Below are 18,934 nucleotides of genomic sequence, written 5' to 3'. Positions count from 1 at the left end.
TCACTTGCTGCTACTGCTGCATTCCTTCAATCCATTTTCACATCAGCCCATATCTTTATCGCGCTAACTTTCTCCCTCTTCCTCTCCCCATTAATTCATTCAAACGACACCCCCTTGCCTGCCGCCCAGACAATTGGTCCACCTCTGCCCCCCCCAGCCCATCCCTCCCCGTGCGTCTCCTTTCACACAACCGAACCTCTTTGTGATGTCCCAGCTTGGCAAGTTGCACCCGATTTGCTGTCACAAGTCTTAATGAATTCATCTGTTTGTGTATTGGCCCCGCATGGGATGGGAGCATCCCCCCCCCCCTCCCCTGCCCAGTCCCTCTCCTCCCCCATGCTGGTCTTTTCCCTGGAGACTCTATATATACCGGGCAGCAATCAGGAGCCACTTATTGTTCCTCTACCTCAATTTACAGACAGATGCCCTGCGCGACAGACAATCAGGAGGCGGGAGAAAACCTTTTGCAGCAACGCCAACCTCCACGCGGTGAAGTCACGGCAGGCCGGCGTCGTCTCGCCGTCCGCTCCGGTATTGCCAAGCGTCTCCCGGCCGTCGTCACCGGACGTCACATGTTCTGACAGCATGCTGGTACTCGTATCGCTGCTCTTCACAACCTTGGGGTGCTTGCTGGCGGCTCCGGCAGGCAGAGAAGTCTACAGGATGCCACAGAGTGCACTCAAAGGTAAACACTCAGCTCGGACCACTGCAAAGTACAGATAGCACTGGGGAATATTATTATTATTTTTAATTCCGTTGAGTTCAATTTTTATGCTGATTAAAACTATAATTGGCATGCTGATTCCAAAATTGCAGTCAGTTTTTTCCTACCGCATCAAGTTTACACTCCAGATAAGTGAAATTCTGCTACTAGCTGTACAGTAGAAAGACTGTAGTAAGAAGAGCTAATTATCCGATTGGACTCACCTACAGCTACATGGCAACTTGTTTGTGCAGTCACAATTGAAACGTGTGTGCATCTCACAATATGGCAATACTTGCAATATAGGGAATCCTCGAGTTAGGTCCTTTTGACTTTACGATGCCCGTGCCTCGTCCGTAGCACCTTCTTTTTCGTTCATTTACCACAGTAATCATGCCATTTTAAAGTGATTTAAAGTTGTGTTGTTGTTACCGCCAGCAACAGACATCCATCGAGCAGGTCCGCTTGCCACCAGGCGCGTCACATTTCCGTGTTTAAATTTTCATTAGCTCCGCTCTGCCGTCCGTCAGCAATGAATGTCCGTGCAGAAACACGAAATATTGGTTCTATTTCTTTCTCTCTAAAAGTACTGTACAAAGTATTTTGATGTAAATATCGACGTTAACGGTGAAATCTGACTGAGTTGGGATCCGAGTTCCATCGACAGCGTAGCAACGGAACTCCGCCGTAACTTGAGGACTCCCTGTATGTGCAAACAGAAAAGCTAGCTTAGTAGCAATTACGAAGTAGCAGCCATATCGCTTGTAAAAACATAAGTGTTAAATAATCATTTCAGTCATGCCTGTTTCTTTCATATTTCATTTTGTCAACATTTGAATTTTTTTTATAAAACAATACATATCTGTCTAGTACAATTTATTTATTTATTTTTAAGAAAAAGGGGAGCTATAGTTTAAAATTTTTGACTTTTTAGACAAAAATTTTGGTTCGTTTTGGATTCCACATCAAAATACTAGTTAAAAGCAGCAGTAAGACCTAACTCAACAAAATTGTGTTCCCCAGTGAAATTTACTTTAGGAAAATCTCACAAAAGTAAGACAAGGATATAAGCACAATGATCCTGGGTGACACACAAGGGCAGAGACATTCGCCAGGAACCTGTTGTACCTTGAAGGGACGGAAAGGAGTTGACAGGCGTCTGCCTTCAAAAGGGACAATAGACATGAAAGGGTTGAAAGAAAGTAGCTTTTAGAGAGTATCACTAAGGAACTTTTCAACATTAATAAAATATTTTCATAACTCTTCTGATTAAACATTGACTTCAAACTAGTTGAATGGTACCTTTGCCATGGCCTGAGGGGCTCTGTATCATTTTTACTGGCACTAGGTAACTTTGAGGAGGATGGTAGGAACACTGCCACACAAAAAACTACAAATGTGCTGACTGCTTTACGGCATAGGTCACTTCCCCCTTTCCCCATTCGTTACAAAGACGGAAGTCAACTTGAATGTGGACGCACGATTACTGCTTTCCTGGCAGAAGCTGCAAAACAACCGAAAAGGTTTGTCTGAGGAGACAAAAAAGAAAAAAAAGAAAAAGGGAAGCTACCCTGATAAAAGAACAGTCAAGGATCAACATTGGCCAGGATTTCACTCAAAAACGATTGAGCTCAAAAACGACGCAATGCGCTTGTCCTCATGGAAAATGTGGTCTTCCTTCAGGCATAACAATACCACTTTTGTCCATATGGCGCCGCCATAATCAACTGAGATTTCCTTAGTGTTGCTTTAAACGGTTCAGGAAATGGATGGGTAGATGGATGTACCTTCTGCCATCTAGTGGAAGAGCATTTAATTGATCTTCCTGCCACTATACATCGACGATAGATAAACAAAGATTCATTATTTGTAGTTGGACCAATTACGAGAAAGTGAATGATCTCCAGGGGCACACTACATGCTGCACTTCACTTTCTGCTCAAGCTCTGGTAAAAGCAAAGACGTCCAATCCAATTCAAAATATGATGCAAAGGTTTGAAGAGCATACATGACGGGCAAAGCTGTGAGAGTTTCAAACAAAAACTGCGTGGTCCAAGCCTCCCTGTGGCCGCCTGTCCGTGCCCCCCTGGGTCCGTCCATCCATGCCTGCCAGCCTCTGCCCGCTCAGCGCCGGCCGGCTCTCTAATTAAGCACTTCAATCAGCATCTCTGTTGTTAGTGTCCTTCCTGTGATGTTGTCGGGCAGAGAGGGGGGAGCAGCAGGGTCGGCGGCCCGATTGAAGTGTGTCTGTAGAAAGCCTCGGCGGCGCATTGAGCGTGAGCTAGCCTCCCCGACACGCTGCCAACCAGCTCAAAGAGCGGCATGGGAAGAAAAAAGGGGGCTACCCACTCACAAATCGACTTTAGTTTTGACTCAAACTTTTAAAAACTTTCAGCCAATGACAGACAAAACTTGCTACATTCAAATGTGGACCAAAAAGTACAAAAACTTGAGAGTGAGCTTAAGTGTCTGAGGTCACGTTAAAGTGACATTTTTTCATGGGATATACGTTCTCTTCAGAAAATCACAAAGAAGCAAACATCAACTGTTGAGTCACATCTATTTATTTGTTATACTTTCACATGCAGTGAGATGTAACAAAGAACAATTCATAAGGTTGTGCAGGACAAAGATACCTGTAATGTTTAAAAACATTCGAGGCAACAAAATATGGACAGCAAATTGTACGATAATGTAGTTGCAGGAACGATGAAGACTTTTACGAGTACTGTATGGGCCCCATTTTTGTGTCCAGCTCAATTCTAGAGCAAAGTTTTCTTTAGTTCAGTATTTTCGTAGACAGGCGCAGTTAGGAGTAGGTCTTTGTGCCATTGTGGGATTGATTCCCGCCACTCCAAGCAGCTCCCCTCATTCCCATTAAATTCAAGAAGGCAGAGGCTGAAACTGATTTGCTGGAGTCCGTGCAGGAGATTGACACACACAAAGTATGTTTATAATGAACTGCAAGATCTCTACTTGCAGATGATGTAAAGTTGACCACTGCAAGTGGGCACACCTCAGCGTACTGCAGAATCTGCTTTATCACAGCCACCAAAATTGCGTTAAACCACCTGCGCCATAACCTAACCTGTTTCGCCTGGAATTCCCAAACAAACTAAACTAGACTGAACCAGATCATACTAAACTAGCGGCCAAAATGTGTTTCCTCCGCAGGGGTGTCTGGGCTCTCTCTTAGAGATCAGGTGAGAAGCTCAGTCAACCGGGTGGAACTCGAGCAGCTGCTACTCCGCGTTGGGAGGAACCAGTTTCGGTGGTTCGGGCATCTGGTTTGGTTGCCTCCTGGACGCCTCTTTCTGGAGAGGTGTTCTGGGAATGTCCCACCGGCGGGAGGCCCCGGGGACGACCCGGGGACTACCCAGGACACGCTGGAGAGACTATGTCTCTCAGCCGGCCTAGGAATGCCTTGGGATCCCGCCGGAGGAGCTGGTTGAAGTAGCTGAGAAGAGGGAAGTCTGGGCTTCCCTGCTAAAGCTGCTGCCCCCCGCGACCCAACCGCGGATAAGCTGTAGATAATGGATGGTTGGATGAACTAAACTAGACTCGCCGGCACGAAAACCCAGATGTGCACATGCGCCTGTCTACGAAAATAGCGGCCCATATCACAAATCGGTCTGCAGAATAGTTTTTCTTAACTTTCCATTTTGGTCTTCATGTCCACTGCAGCTCTGTCCGATCGTGGCACAGTGGTTCTCGAGGCAGCCATGACCAGCGCCCTGTCTGCTCTGGACCGAGCATCATCTGAGAGGAGTCGGGCGGAGGCGGGCTGCAGGGGCTGCGCTCCCTGCTTGTTTCAGGACTGCGGGCAGCCCTCCGGATCCTGCTGTAAGATCCGCATTCATCTTTAATCTCACTCTTTAACGCTGACACCCCATTGGCCGCCCCAACAGCTTCTCCCACCAACGCCTTGGCAGAACCCAGCTGCGATGTCATCAGCAAGGCCCAGAAGCTTCAAGACGAAGCAGAGCGGAGTTGGGCCCTGAGCCAGGCCTGCGCTTTCTACCAGCGCCGCTGTCAAGCGGGCAACTTGGACAAAGAGAGCTGCATCAGAATCATGGGTGAGAGTTGCAGTGCCCGCGTCCTCCAGTGCAGCTTGCTTAACACAATGCAGAACCTGGAACCCGCCACTCAGACGCATGTGCAGGGTGAGGGAATACATACTTCTGAAAATCATTCACGTACTGTATATTCAATTTAGATGATCTGCTTTCTGCTGTTTGAGACTCAAATCTCATTTTGCTCAACAATGGCTTCTCTTCCTGATTATCCGTCTGCGTCTACACCTGCAGCCGTGTGTGGCCAGAGGTCATCCTCGGCGCACAATGTAACCCAGCCTCGATCCAGGATCGTGGGCGGGTCCCCTGCTCCCCCGGGCAGCTGGCCCTGGTTAGTCAATCTGCAGCTGGATGGTGGCCTGATGTGTGGAGGAGTCCTGGTGGAGAGTTCCTGGGTGGTCACTGCAGCGCACTGTTTTGCCGGGTAAGGCTGTGCGGAACTCGTCTTCCATGGCCCAAACATACTGTACAATACACTCAGCTGACACTTTAGTTGGTAAACCTAGCAGTGTTTGCCAAACTTGATTGACCCAACTCACAGATTTTACATCACAATCTTCTTTATTGGCCAAGTATATAGAAACACACAAGGACTTTGACTGATCTACTGGCAGAATGGTTCATAATCTTTGTAAATTCTGGATTTTTGCATTAGATGTCTTCAGCCTGTGTGTTGGCTCAGAATTGACTCCTATTAGAAATAATCACCCTGATTCTTGGTCCACCAGGAGCCGCAGTGAAATCTACTGGAGGGCCGTGGTGGGCGAGTTTGACATCACCAAGACTGACCCTGATGAGCAGGTTCTCAAAGTCAACCGCATCATCCCTCATCCTAAGGTAGCCTACACGAAGGGCGAATATACATTTTATTGCCAAAAGTATTAGCACACCTGCCTTGACTCAAAGGAGATTCTATTCCTAATCCATCGGCTATAACATCTTCAGATTCGGTTAGGAATCAAGCCTTGTTATATGAACTGATCAAGACCACTCAGATGAGAGGCAAAATGTATTGCAAGACAAAGAACAGTCCAGCTGCCATTGATTCAGTGCCCTGAGAATGAAATGGCCTGGATGAACGAGAAGATCGACAAGCAACTCTCAATTAACAGTAAAACGTCTTCCATGTCTTCCAGTTCAACCCAAAGACGTTTAACAACGATATCGCCCTGGTGGAGTTGACATCTCCAGTGGTTCTGTCTGACCGTGTCACCCCCGTGTGTCTGCCCTCTGGGATGGAGCCCCCTACTGGCAGTCCATGTCTGGTGGCAGGCTGGGGTTCCCTCTATGAAGGTGAGCAAACAATGAATATTATGTTGATGCTAAGGTCCAGAGTTTCATGTCTCTTCCAGAGAGCAATAATGTCTTATGTATGCAGATGGCCCATCCGCTGACATTGTAATGGAGGCCAAAGTGCCTCTATTGCCTCAGAACACGTGCAAGAATGCTCTGGGCAAAGAGCTGGTCACCAACACCATGCTGTGTGCCGGCTATCTATCAGGAGGGATCGACTCTTGTCAGGTGGGCACCACAACTGAGACTTCACTGATTTTGACTTCACCATCGTACTTAACTATCCGTGCTCTCTTGTGAACCTCACTACCTAGCAGACGTTTCATTTGTTATCTGATGGCGCATTCATTGCTTTTTTGACGTTGTGACTCCTGTTTAGGGTGACTCAGGAGGCCCACTGATCTACCAAGACAGAATTTCCGGTCGCTTTCAGTTACACGGTATCACGTCCTGGGGAGATGGATGTGGGGAGAAGGGCAAGCCTGGAGTTTATACCCGTGTGACTGCTTTTTCTGACTGGATTCAGGTTGAAATACAGAGTAAGTTTGGGGTAATGATATTTGCAACTTGAGACTGACCTCTAATTTAAAAAATGCTGTTTTGGCAAATTTGTACAATCACCAACAATGTTTGTCTGTGACTATTCAGAGTCATTTGGCAGCAGGGAACCAACATGTCCAGAGCTTCTAAAAACAACAGAAATGACAGAGGAGGAGCAAAGGTCAGAGTTCAGCACTCTGTGTCGTTTCTACACCCTCAGCTGCCCTCCAGACCAGTCGAGCAGCGCTTGCAGCCGGATGGCCGAGGACAAATGTCTCACCCGATTCAAGAAATGCCGTACGTAGCATTCTTTAAAAAAAAAAAAAACAATCTTGTACGATGTGCAATCACCCAAGACTATCATCTTCGAAGTTTTTGGTTTATTTTGAATCCTTTCCTCCCCTCATTATCTTGCATGTAGAGCTGCGTTCCTTCCTGCAGACTCTGCTGGATTTGCTCCAGAGTGCCGAAGACTACATCAGGGACAAAGTGGACTTAACCTTCTTCACCCAGACTCTTCCTCAACTGGTCGAACACATCTACAGCACTGCTTTTTTTCACAGCAGAGACAAGAGGGACGTGGGTGGGAATCATCAAGGTACATACAGTTCAACCACCTGATAATGCGCTTCCATTGTCTCTAAAAACGGAAAATTCAGAGCCATTGTGTAATAGTCGCTACAAAACTAAAATAGCTGTTGTTGCAACAAGTGTGTCATTCATTGCAGAGCAGCAAGGTGGCGCTGTGACACCAATGGAGCAAAGTTCCTCTTCAGTTTCTACAACTTTGTTCAAGGCGTTGGGCCCCTCGGTAGAAGACTGGGAGAATTACTTGGTGACCATCGCTGATGACATGGAGACGCAGAAGAACGACACTTCCACAGATAACTCCTTGGAATCGTCCAGACAGGAAGAAAAACTTTTCTTACAGGTACCAACAGCCTTCAATCTAAGAGCAATGATGAAGGATCAAATTTACTATGACAGGGTACTTCATTTTGTAGCTTTCAAATTCCGATACAGGCAATCAGACACGTTTTGGTAGCTTTGCCAGCATTTCATTGCTGAGCGGTTTTGTTTTCTGTTCTGGTAACACGGCGTGGCATTCCCAATGTGTATGCATGCAAATACGCAAGGCGACAGAACTCTCTGATGTCAGTAGCTCACAATTCATTGCACGGCAGCACAATGTTGGCCTTCACTTCTTTGGAAGACAGCAAAACATTGTAACACTCAATTTTTTTTCTTTTGAAATATTCTAAATCAATTACCCAAATGAACAAACATAGTAAAACAGTAGGGTGATCCTTCAAAATAACATGTAATCACTGCAGAGCATTCAAGTGGAGCTAATCTGTAATCCGTATTTCTACATTTTGCTTCCAGGCAGGGGACCACACGGTTCTTCATCTTGAGAAGGAATACCGAAATATTATCTCAGCATTACGCTCCAAACTAGACTCCAAAGCTGCTCCGCCCACCCTCCACTTGGATCCATCCTATCTCCAGGAACATTCTTCCAATCCTCCTCTTCTTCCAACATCTTCCAAAGGGCTGCAAATCGACACTGATCTTTCCTCTTCGCCACAATCTCAGAGGCCTTGGTCACTTCTAACGGCCTTAATGACTGAAATTGAGAAATCAAGGACACCAAGTGAAACCTTGGCCAGTGATGAGACACAACGTGAAGCATTTGCTCCTTCACCTGATGACATGTGGGGCCAATTGGATGAACTTCGAGAATTACCAGCTTCAGCGTCAACTACAGTTGTGAGAGATCTCGCAAAGACGACAGCTCAGACTCACGTTGTGCATACTAACAATCCTTTAAGTCACAGAAAACAAAGAAGCATTCTTCATAAGAGACAGACACCGGGGGCAGGTGGTAAAGGTAAGCCTGCTCTGACAGCTTGTATTGTTTTGGCAAAAGTCAATCCTCTAAAATGCTCGGATTGTCCTCCTAGTTTGTCCTGGTGTCCGAGAGACTTCACAGCAAGTCAGTCAAGTGAGAGACTCTTACCACTGGGTGCTAAGTATCCCAAACAAGAACCTGCAGATGAGCTTCCAGGAGGTAATTCATTCTTCACAATGACAAAGTTTAGAGGTGTTCGTGTAGTGGGACTTATTGATGGATGATTATCTCCTCCATTTGTTTGTTTCAGGTCTTAGTTGATCTGAGCTCCAAGAACGATCGAGGACTTTATCAAGCCAGGGTCAGAGCTGTCGTAGGAGGCCGACCTCTAACTTTCTATAGTCTTGTGGGCCTGGAAAATGACTCGTTCTACCGCAGTGTGCCAAGGATCATCTCCGTAGCATTGGAGGCCCTGAAGACTTAACGTCAGTGGAACCACAAGAAGAAAGACACCGAAGCATCGGAGGAACTTGGTCCGTCGGCGTGGCACGCGAACGCCCACTGGTGTGTCTTACGGTGGAGAGTATCCTCGAGTAGGATTCGGTCACCGTTTGAGAGCCAGATCTGTCTCTACCGAAAAACAATGAATGTATCCATCCAGCCATCAAGCAGCCCTCACAACGGCCTTGCCTAATTTATGAATCTGTACAAACGATAAGTTATTCTATTCTTCTATTTGGCACAAAGTCTTTTGCAAAGGTTGAGCCTCTTGTGAAGGACACAGACTGTCTATATTGTTCATATCTTATTTATTTTTATAGAGAAAAGCATTTGTATTTTTGTAAAAGCAAAATATATATGAATGAGGTGTGTATAAAACTCTTATTAAAACTATGGCACTCCGGAGCAAATGTTTGATGGGAGATGTTCACATTAGTCGCCAGCAGCGCTGCTGCTAATCCGGCGGTATTTTACAACTGAGGGCTAATGGCGGGGGTGGCTTGCACCCTGCACATGAGCGCTGATTGGTTGGTACTGTGACCCCACATTGAACTCATCCCGCCAATCATTAAGCGTAAGCCTGAACATCAACAGAGCAGCTGCTGGAAACGTTTCTCCCATCTCCTTCATCCACGATGGGGAATTGTAAAAGGAAGGCCAATCATTGTCCGTCATGATCAGGCAAATTGTAAAACTGCGGTTTCAAAGGATTCTTGTTGCTACTTCATCAATCGACCAAAGCAATACATGGCCAAGAAGTTTTCCACTTATCTAAATGGCCCAGCTCAAAACCTTAAAAATGGTTTTGTCAAGGATAGAAGTGCCTAAACAGACACAACAAACACTCCCAACACTGTGGAAACATTCCCAGCTCAGGTATGGAAATGTCTGCAAAGTGTGCCGAGCATGTTTGTGACGCACGGGCTGATGATAGCTGACAGCGAGTCACAAATGTGCCAGCAACAGAACCCAATATTCACAAAGCCTGATCAGCCTTCAAATGAGCTCGACTTATCGCCCGTTCAGTCGACTGTCCCATTTTGTTCTTTTCTTTTACGGTTGCTATCGTTAGTCTTCTCCTGCTCTTTTCTTTCAGTCTTTTTTGTTTGGTTTACTCAAGGCTCCATGCTGGCTTCAGAGCTAATTTTGTCTGTTACCTTTTTTATTCTCTTAAGATAGATGCTTGACTGGCAAAAGGCGCTGTGTGTGTGTGTATATTGCTGTGACAGCTGACAATGCAGGACTGGAATGACTGTGTTGGGAAACACACACACTGCGCACACACAAAGGCAGGATGCCAGCAGGTCCATTAAGTAGTTTGCATGAGTGTCTGTGATCATAGTTTGCTCAGACAACAGCACATAAACACACACGCTGATGGATTCTCTTCCCTCTGTGTCGTTCCTGGTGAAGATCTTTCTCATTTCTTGCTCAGGTAAGAGCAGATTTGCTGATAATCTTCTGTCTGTGCGTGTTTGTTTCCAACACAGTGGCTATTGTACTTTACTGTGGCGCGATCTCCAAATAGATCAATTGTAGAATGATCAAAAAATTAACAACGGAGACTGACCCATATGGTGTCGGTGATTTTGCTTTACATAATGATAAGATTTGATCTCTTCGTCTGGGTTTTTTTAATGATGATTTTCTGAACATGGGTCTTCCAACTTTTCTGTGATAACAATGCCTAGTACAAGTAAATCAACTGATCCATAAGTTCACATGTCTGGTATTTAGCGTCTTGGCTGACCTTGGATCAGCTTTCACACATGTTGCGGCTTCCAGAAGAGTAGATGGGCTTGCATTCTGACCATTGCAACCACAGCAATGTTCACTCCATTCTGGTCAGTTCAGCCACCACTTTTGCCAGCATCCGATGATGCTTAGATCTTGATACTCCTGAGTGCTCACCAAGGCCACCAGCAGATTGGCTCCCCGCCAGCCGCATCCAGGAACCAAATTCACCAACCCCATTCTGAATATTGACAGCAGATACATTGCAGCCACAATTCAACCTTATCGCGACAGCCTTGCATGTTACAACAAATGTCCAAACAGAAATAGAGCCAAACAAGGTTTACATTCTTACAGGAAGAGCAATACGTGTTATCAATGCAGGTGTATAAACAAGAGTTAACCTTGGCAGTGTCAGCAAGTAATCATATGCTACATTTAGATGATTCAAATCATAGCAACTCCAGTTTTGGGTTCATTAGTAATATGTTACAATAATTTCAATTGGGTAAAACATAATCAATAATTTAATGATGTGAGTTTCTGATAGCAGTTATTGTCTCTCAAACTCCGCCAATTCTTCCATTCTTTTCAGGATTCGTATTTTCTTCTGAGAAGATGAGTCTTATTTTGTTTGGATGAAGATCCGACAGTCTTTTGTCCATGTGCCCTTGATAAATCCATTCTTTCTCAATTTTCGCGCCCTTTAGTCAATGTCAGCATTTCGTTTAGTGGGATTTTCGTTGACGTAGACATGTTTACCTTTAAGCCTTTAGCTATCTCCCAAAAGAGCAATATTTTTCTTCCTGTCAACAAACCTGATCAGAACTGCCGGTGGCCGTGTCCCCCCCAGTTGGAAGCGAACAACACATCTGAATGTGCGCTGGATTCACAAATAATCCCAAATCTCTGAGTTGAGTTGTCACTTGCTGTTCCAGTCTTGTTCACAGAAGTTTGGTCAGAAGAATCATCTGCGCTTGTGCTGGCTGCAGCTCTCGCTGGGGGAAGCCGCAATACCTGTAACTATCCCATCATTGATACGAAGATTCTGTTCCAAATCATCCACTTTTTGTTCCAAGGCGACAATGCGTTGATCTTTTTCTTGTCTGTCTCCCTCTAACTGCTGAATTTCCTGCGCAAGTGGCTCGATGCTCTTTTTCATTTCAAGTATTTAGGTGACCATTTCTTTGAGTTTTGCAAGATAAGATTTTATCTCTTCAATCTCGTCAGCTCTTTTACCTCCAGGAATATTGCAACAATGCAGTTAAACAATCCCAATGAAAAATCAACAAAATAGTTAGAAGTCACGAGCGAATGCAGGAGCGAGTACAGATGTGTCCTTCCTCGACGGATGCGTCCTTGAATATTGTCGGTATACATTGATATTTGACTTCAATATTATTCATGTGAATCCCTTCTATAGTCTTACTTAATCTCACTAATATCTCTATAGCAATCATAAATATCTCATTAACACTGCTTAGTATAGGCACTGTATTTGAACTATGCCCATTATTAATGATTCTATAATGAGTTTTATTATATTATTTTAGCCCAATTTATAAGGCAGTCACCACAGAAAAAAAATAAGACTCCTAGAATTTAAATCTAAATTTATTATGCCTTGCCCACTTGTGCGACAAAAACTTGTTTAACCTCCACATTATAATTATAATGACATAGTTCAATTATATTTACTAGCAACGGCCTATATTTCCACCATGCAAAATATCTGATGAGGTGAATCAGGTTTATCAATTTAGATTTAATTCTTAAAGGGATACCCTGTGCTATTATTTTGGCATTGCAGCACAGAAATGTTATTGGACGCCCCAAAAAAATTTCAAAGCACAAGATCTTTAAACTATCCACTTGGTTCCTGTTTTAATATTAATGACATGAGTTATTGTTTCAGAGAAAATCTAATAAATACCCCAACCTAAAATTCTACAGTGGTTTAAATCGCTAAGTGAACATAATTGGATCTCAAATAATCATTTCCCATTGAAATGAATGGAAATTGTCGGTTCCAGTATTGTCCCTAAAAATGTAAAACTTTTTGTAACGTGTATTTTAATTGGGGTAGGGGAAATCACTCAGATTATTTACGCTATAAAATCAAACAGTAATCACACAATTAAGAAGAATTAAACAATTAATGTCACATTGCATCAAATGACTGCTGCTCCTTCTGGTGTGCCGACCTTCGTCACTTGGGGACAGTACAAGACAGACACACGGCGCTATTATGAAGGAATAAATGGTTTATTTTCGGCTCCATACACAACACAAAAAAGAAAACACAAACATTCATTCAAACAAATCAATTAACCAAAAAAGGTATAGGCTGAAGCTCCAAGCTTACTTGCCAATCCTATACAGTCACAAAAAAAAAAATTGTTCAGTATTTCAGTAACACAAATCAAGGATGCATGATGAAACCACTTTGACACAATCGAGGGAAGACTTTGGACCAACCTAACTCCTCAGTCATCGTGCACAAGACATCATGTGTCATCTTTACGTCTCACAATTATTTTCTCAGTCTGCACTCCTTGTTTGTGTGCAGCATCGGCCCTCAACCTGGAAGGGGAACTTTTCAAGGACTTAATGAATGGCTACAACAAGAAAGTGCGACCCGTGGAGAACAGCGGGGATGTCACTCGAGTGACGGTTAAGATGACCCTCACCAACCTCATCTCCCTGGTGAGAAAGCTTTCCATTAGGATAATGATGGGCATAGTTACAGATGATAGGAGAATGATCGGGAACTTCTCTTGTCAGAATGAAAAGGAGGAAGCCCTGACGACTTGCGTTTGGATCGAAATGGTAATAATCTGCATCACACTGATGACTCCTAAAACTTGGCGACTTGAGACCCTGCCTAGACCAGTATTTCCTGCTCGTAGCAATGGTGTGACTACAGGCTCAGGTGGGACCAACCGCCTCGATCCGCTTTATACAAAAATATCACTTCGAAGCTACGCGTCCCCTCCAAGAAGATCTGGCTCCCCGATGTCATCCTGGAGAACAAGTCAGTCATTCAAGCAAATCTTGCTCAAGTATGTTCGCCGTCCATTTGACAAGCTCCCCCACATATGTCCAGTGTGGACGGACAATTCGAAGTGGCGCTGTACTGCAACGCGCTGGTGTCTCCTGACGGATGCGTGTACTGGTTGCCTCCCGCCATCTACCGCAGCGCCTGTGCCATCACTGTCAACTATTTCCCATTCGACTGGCAGAACTGCACCATGGTGTTCCGGTGAGTGCAGTACATGATGGCATTCATCCCTCAATGATCTGTTAACGCCGGCAGCTCTAATGTAGCCCCAGACCATGAGACGCCCACCATCATGCTTGACTGCAGGCAAGACACTTGGTTTTGTACTACTCACTTGGTTGCCTCCACATACGTTTGACATCATCTGAACCAAACAAGTTAATCTTTGTCTCATCAGACCACAGGACATGGTTCCAGTAATCCTGTCCTTAGTCTGCTTTGGGGTGTACTCACTTTTTTTTGCCAAAGGTTTAGCTATTGATGGCTGTATTTTGAGTTATTTTGAGGGACTAATACATTTACATTGTTATATAAGCTGTCCAATGACTATTCATTGTGTCAAAGGGCCATTTCTTCAATGTTGTCCCATGAAAAGATAATTAAGTATCTGCAGAAATGTGAGGGGTGTACTCGCTTTTGGGAGATACTGTACTGATACTGGGTTAGGCTTCTGGAAAAAGAAAAAAAATCAATTCTAGACTTCTGACTCCAGTTTTTCTAGGGTCCTGGCTCCAGGCAGCACGTTCCCACGTCAGCTTGTCTTTGTGCTGAAATAGACCTTGCAGTGTCCAAAGCACAGACAAAAGTTCCATTGAAGGTCGCTTTTCATGTTGCTGTCTTGTGAAAGGAAATAAATGTTTGTTTTTCATTGTGCTGGCAGACCATCGCTCTTGTCCTTGTGTGCAGCTCCCAGACCTACAGCGCCAATGAGATTGAACTTGTTCTGAAAGAGGAGGACAACCAAACTCTGGAGTGGGTTGATATTGACCCAGAGGCGTTTACAGGTACGACACGTTTGCGCATATCACCAACAGCCAAAATATATGCAGTTGTTTTAGCTTATTTTGAAGTTTTGATTCCACATTCACTTGGCATTGCCGTGGCAACGTGGTCAGCAAAGCGCAGCTTGGTAGGTCCTCAGTTTTACTCTAAATTAGTCTCCGAAAAAATTAAAGAAAACAGTGGAAGCTCCAAAATTGATCACAAGTCATTCTTGGACGACTATGATGTGTTGTCGGAAAAAAAATTCCAGGACAAAAGATATATTTCAAATCAAACTAAGTGTGCCCTTTTGAACAACCACTTGGAGTGTCAGGCCCTTGCCAAGCCAGACTTCTTTGCCACACTTCATGGACTCCTGTAAGTAATCTTCTAGGCAGCTCCATCATCACAGCGATCTTGATGTGGTCCACGTCAATGTTCAAAGTAACATGTTTGCTTTTTTTTTTTTTTTTGCCTTCACTAGAAAATGGAGAATGGGCTATCAGACACAGGCCAGCGAAGAAGGTGATCAACGGCCAGTACAGCAAAGACGACCTGGAATATCAGGAGTTGGTCTTCTTCCTCATCATCCAGAGGAAGCCCCTCTTCTACATCATCAATATCATCGCTCCCTGCGTGCTCTTTTCCTCTCTCTGCCTGCTTGTTTACTACCTACCCGCCAAAGGTCATTCATTTTCTCCCCTTTTCAAAATGTAAATGCTCAGACACCAAAATGTTCAGCAAGTTTGCTGTATGTAATCAAGATTCTCTTCAGGTTATCTTGCAGCAAACACACACAATTTTTGGATTATGTCTTTGACAGCTGGTGGCCAGAAGTGTACCATGTCCATTGCTACTCTTTTGGGCCAGACCGTGTTCCTTTTCCTCATCGCCAAAAAAGTTCCAGAGACATCCAAGGCGGTTCCTCTTATCGGAAAGTACGTATTAGTATGCGTCAGAAGAAAGATTTGATGTCCACTTTATGATGACGTTCTTCTTCCACCGCAGGTATCTGATGTTTGCGATGTCCGTGACGACCATAGTAGTGATGAACTGCGTGATCGTTCTCAATGTTTCATTGAGGACACCAAGCACTCATGTCATGTCGGACCAAGTCAGAAAGGTGCGGCCGTGCATCACAGGCTCTATTTTTGTAGACCCGCGCATTCACATGGACATGACATGGTCACAAGGGCTACAGATCAAACTCACAACCTTTGGGTTAGGAGATGACAATTCTAGCGCTGAGCCATGCCGCCTTGACTCGACTAGACTAGACTTTAGACTGGTTGCTCTAAGTTGTGGCACAGGTGGTGTACTATTATTTTGGTGAACATCTTAGGTAGCGTGGAAATGGATGACTGTCAGTTGGAGTAAGTAACAGATAAAGGATGGACCCGTTCATGGATTCAGGTCACCATGTATGTCTCTGGCCTTCAGATATTTTTGAACATTCTGCCTCGACTGCTGAGAATGCAAATGCAGCCCTGGACACCCGATAATGACGCCTCCGCTGAACCCGACAAAGGTGACCCTAGAGTCGACGACAGGAACAAAGTACATCTGGTCCCATGTCGGCGCCGCAGCTCGATGACGCTAATAAACAAGGCGGAGGAATATATCCTGAAAACAGCTCGGACTGAACTGATGTTTGCTCGGCTCAAAGAGAGAAATGGACTGCTGAAGTCAGTGTTTGATACATTGGGTAAGTATGTCGATGAGTTGGTTCCTACTTCTATCGGAGGTAATATCCCGTGATGAGGACATTGATTTCTGGTTTACTTTGCACCTAGACAAAGGCCTGGAAGAGGGAACAGCCGAGCTACTTAGTCTAAGTTTGGCAAAAGCTGCCCCAGAACTCAAGCAATGCATCGCGTCATGTAAACACATCGCAGAGACGACAAGGCAGCAGAACAACTTTCAAACCGTAAGTTGGCCTTTCACTCAAAATCTCTGTTGGAGTTTGTTCCTAAGGTGTTTGATGAGGTTGATGTCAGGGTTAGTCAAGGTCTTCCACACCAAACCCATCCAAGACAACTATGTGGGAAACAGGTGTGAAGTTGAACACCCAACATTTTGCATTTGTGGAAAAGAGGCAAGTGATGATGTTGTTGTTCCAATCAGGAGAATGACGAGTGGATCCGGGTTGCCCGGGTCATCGACCGGGTCTGCTTCATTGTCATGGCTCTGCTGTTTTTTGTGGGCACCATCGCCATCTTCCTCTTGGGTCACTTCAACCAGCCGCCTTCTTCTCCCTTCCTGGAGGATCCCAAAAAGTACCTTCCCATGACAGAAAATCTCACGGGGCTACTTGATAGCAGACCAGGAGTGGACCTGCTAGGTTGAAGCGGATCACCTCGTGTCAATTCTTTCAAGGTTGAAACCTATGCATCAGTTTTGGTAGGCAAAAACAAGGATGACTGAGACATCACTGGCTGAAAAAAAAAGTCTGGTACTTCCTGGTGAGGAAAAGATCCATAGTGCAGTTATATGAATCATAAAAGTAAATGACGGTGTCAGCTCTAAAGTCTGCAGTTATCGAACGTTTGGCGACATTTGGTGTCGAACTGTACAGGGGTTTCTTGGTTTGCACCAGGGTCCTGTAGGTAGGAATGCAGGTACGTAGGTCAGAACTGCCATAGACTATTACTAACACACATCAACGCCGTTGTTAAGACATAACAGTACGGTAAATATCAGAGGTGGGAGTAAGTCACATGTGCGAGTCTTAGGTCTCTGCTGTCGAGTTTCGAGCAAGTCCCAAAAGTGGCAAAAATCAAACAAGTCAAGTCAAGTCATTTCTCGGGTTAAGCAAGTCAGAAGTCAAAGCAGACGATCTTGCATAATATTGCACATTACAATCTGTCTCAGTTTTGCCGTCTGTGCTGACTGAGAGGAGCCACATTTTACTTTGGCTCTTGGTCCTGGAACTCAAACTGACCTCGTCAGTCTCTTTGCATTGTAAGCTGCTGAATTTCTTGATACCACTTTTCTCCATTTTGTACATTTGGTCCGTATTTACTGCTCTCCACTTTCTGTGGAGAGTCTATTTGATGGTTTGTAATTGCAGAATATTCTTTGTTTACGTTTATGTGTACCGTATTTTTTATTTTTTTTTTAAATATACATTGATGTGAATTAAGACCACCCTTTAAAAAGAGACTTTGGTCTTAATAGGGTTATTAATTCTTGGGTAAAATGATGGCTTTGAATGATTCATTGATAGTAAGATTCACAATCACAATCACGTAGATTTTAATGTTTCAAAAACCAATCTCTGTATTGTTTATTACTTAATTGAAACGGCGTATGTTAGTACAGTTGTAAACCGAGAACCCCTTAAAATCTGTTAAGGTCCTCATCGTGCACTTATAAGTAAAAGTTCAGAATGAGTGACTTTTATAAAATTATCAATCTCATTCAACAGCTTAATGTCTGCAAATTTTCATGAGCAGTTTACTCTCGGATGTATTTCCCCTGATGGGAAGTTTACAGTACATGAGTTCATTTGAACTTCCAGTGTAACACCTTCAATTTCATCTGGTATCCACCACATTTTTGCCAAGAAAGAATTTGTATTATTTTGGGAGTCCTGTGACTCGTGTTGGTTCATTTAAGACTCCAAGATGGAGCAGCGCGTGATTATGCTAACACTGAGTGCTAACGCTATCTGATGGTTAGCTGCTACAGTTAGCCTACGGCCCAAAATTGTCAGACCACTAGACACGTTTTGTTAAAATGATGTTTCTATTTGTTGATTGGGTATATTTTGACCGACTTGACACACAGTGGCAACTACAGTAGAAGAAATGGTGTGTGTGGACTTGGCATTTACAGCATTGGCTATGCTTTGATATTGAATGAAGTATCATTTTGGACATGGACCTCTTTGCTAAAATGTCACAAATAAAAATATTCTACTGTCTTTTGACACCATTACCTGCTAAAAGACACATTTTCTTTTCATACCAATTTTTTTTGTGTGTGTGTTCTTAGTGATTTATATTTTACATTAGTGTTACACTTAGCTAACAATGTTAAAATGTACCTTCAAAATTTCCTGGACTGTTTTAATAAAGATTCTATGATTGTGAGTTTGTAACAAATTGCATTCCATTTGTCAATTTTATTTTATTTTGTTGATTTTTATTTTATTTTTTTGTCACGCCAGCTCGCAAGCCTGATCTCTGCCTTGC

General features: G+C 44.1%; 3 protein-coding genes across 5 annotated transcripts in view; 2 read left to right on the top strand and 1 right to left on the bottom strand.

Annotated features, from left to right (window-relative positions):
- vwa5b2 (von Willebrand factor A domain containing 5B2) overlaps window positions 1-18,934 on the bottom strand; it is a 65,299-nt gene that overhangs the window by 38,824 nt on the left and 7,541 nt on the right. The window contains exon 2 of one of the 3 annotated variants that reach the window (XM_077557611.1): window positions 462-706. The exons of the other annotated variants lie outside the window; for them this stretch is intronic. The gene's annotated coding sequence lies outside the window, so the exon portion shown is untranslated. The remainder of the gene's footprint in view (window positions 1-461; window positions 707-18,934) is intronic. 3 annotated transcript variants of the gene reach the window in all.
- Window positions 289-9,274, top strand: prss56 (serine protease 56). Its single transcript, XM_077559663.1, has 14 exons — window positions 289-685; window positions 4,388-4,546; window positions 4,612-4,866; window positions 5,011-5,200; window positions 5,505-5,613; window positions 5,913-6,069; window positions 6,155-6,297; window positions 6,449-6,608; window positions 6,718-6,906; window positions 7,031-7,207; window positions 7,338-7,540; window positions 7,996-8,500; window positions 8,574-8,680; window positions 8,772-9,274. Exons 1-14 carry the CDS (start codon window positions 289-291, stop codon window positions 8,943-8,945), a joined length of 2,925 nt encoding a protein of 974 aa, XP_077415789.1. The 3' UTR covers window positions 8,946-9,274.
- Window positions 10,259-18,785, top strand: chrng (cholinergic receptor, nicotinic, gamma). The gene is made up of 12 exons (XM_077557614.1): window positions 10,259-10,397; window positions 13,266-13,402; window positions 13,481-13,525; window positions 13,606-13,730; window positions 13,803-13,958; window positions 14,664-14,761; window positions 15,223-15,423; window positions 15,562-15,676; window positions 15,747-15,861; window positions 16,179-16,443; window positions 16,532-16,665; window positions 16,863-18,785. Exons 1-12 carry the CDS (start codon window positions 10,340-10,342, stop codon window positions 17,082-17,084), a joined length of 1,671 nt encoding a protein of 556 aa, XP_077413740.1. The 5' UTR covers window positions 10,259-10,339; the 3' UTR covers window positions 17,085-18,785.

Source organism: Vanacampus margaritifer, chromosome 2 (genome assembly GCF_051991255.1).
Source record: "Vanacampus margaritifer isolate UIUO_Vmar chromosome 2, RoL_Vmar_1.0, whole genome shotgun sequence".
NCBI classification, from domain to species: Eukaryota; Metazoa; Chordata; class Actinopteri; order Syngnathiformes; family Syngnathidae; genus Vanacampus; species Vanacampus margaritifer.
This window is presented reverse-complemented; position numbering and strand designations above follow the sequence as displayed.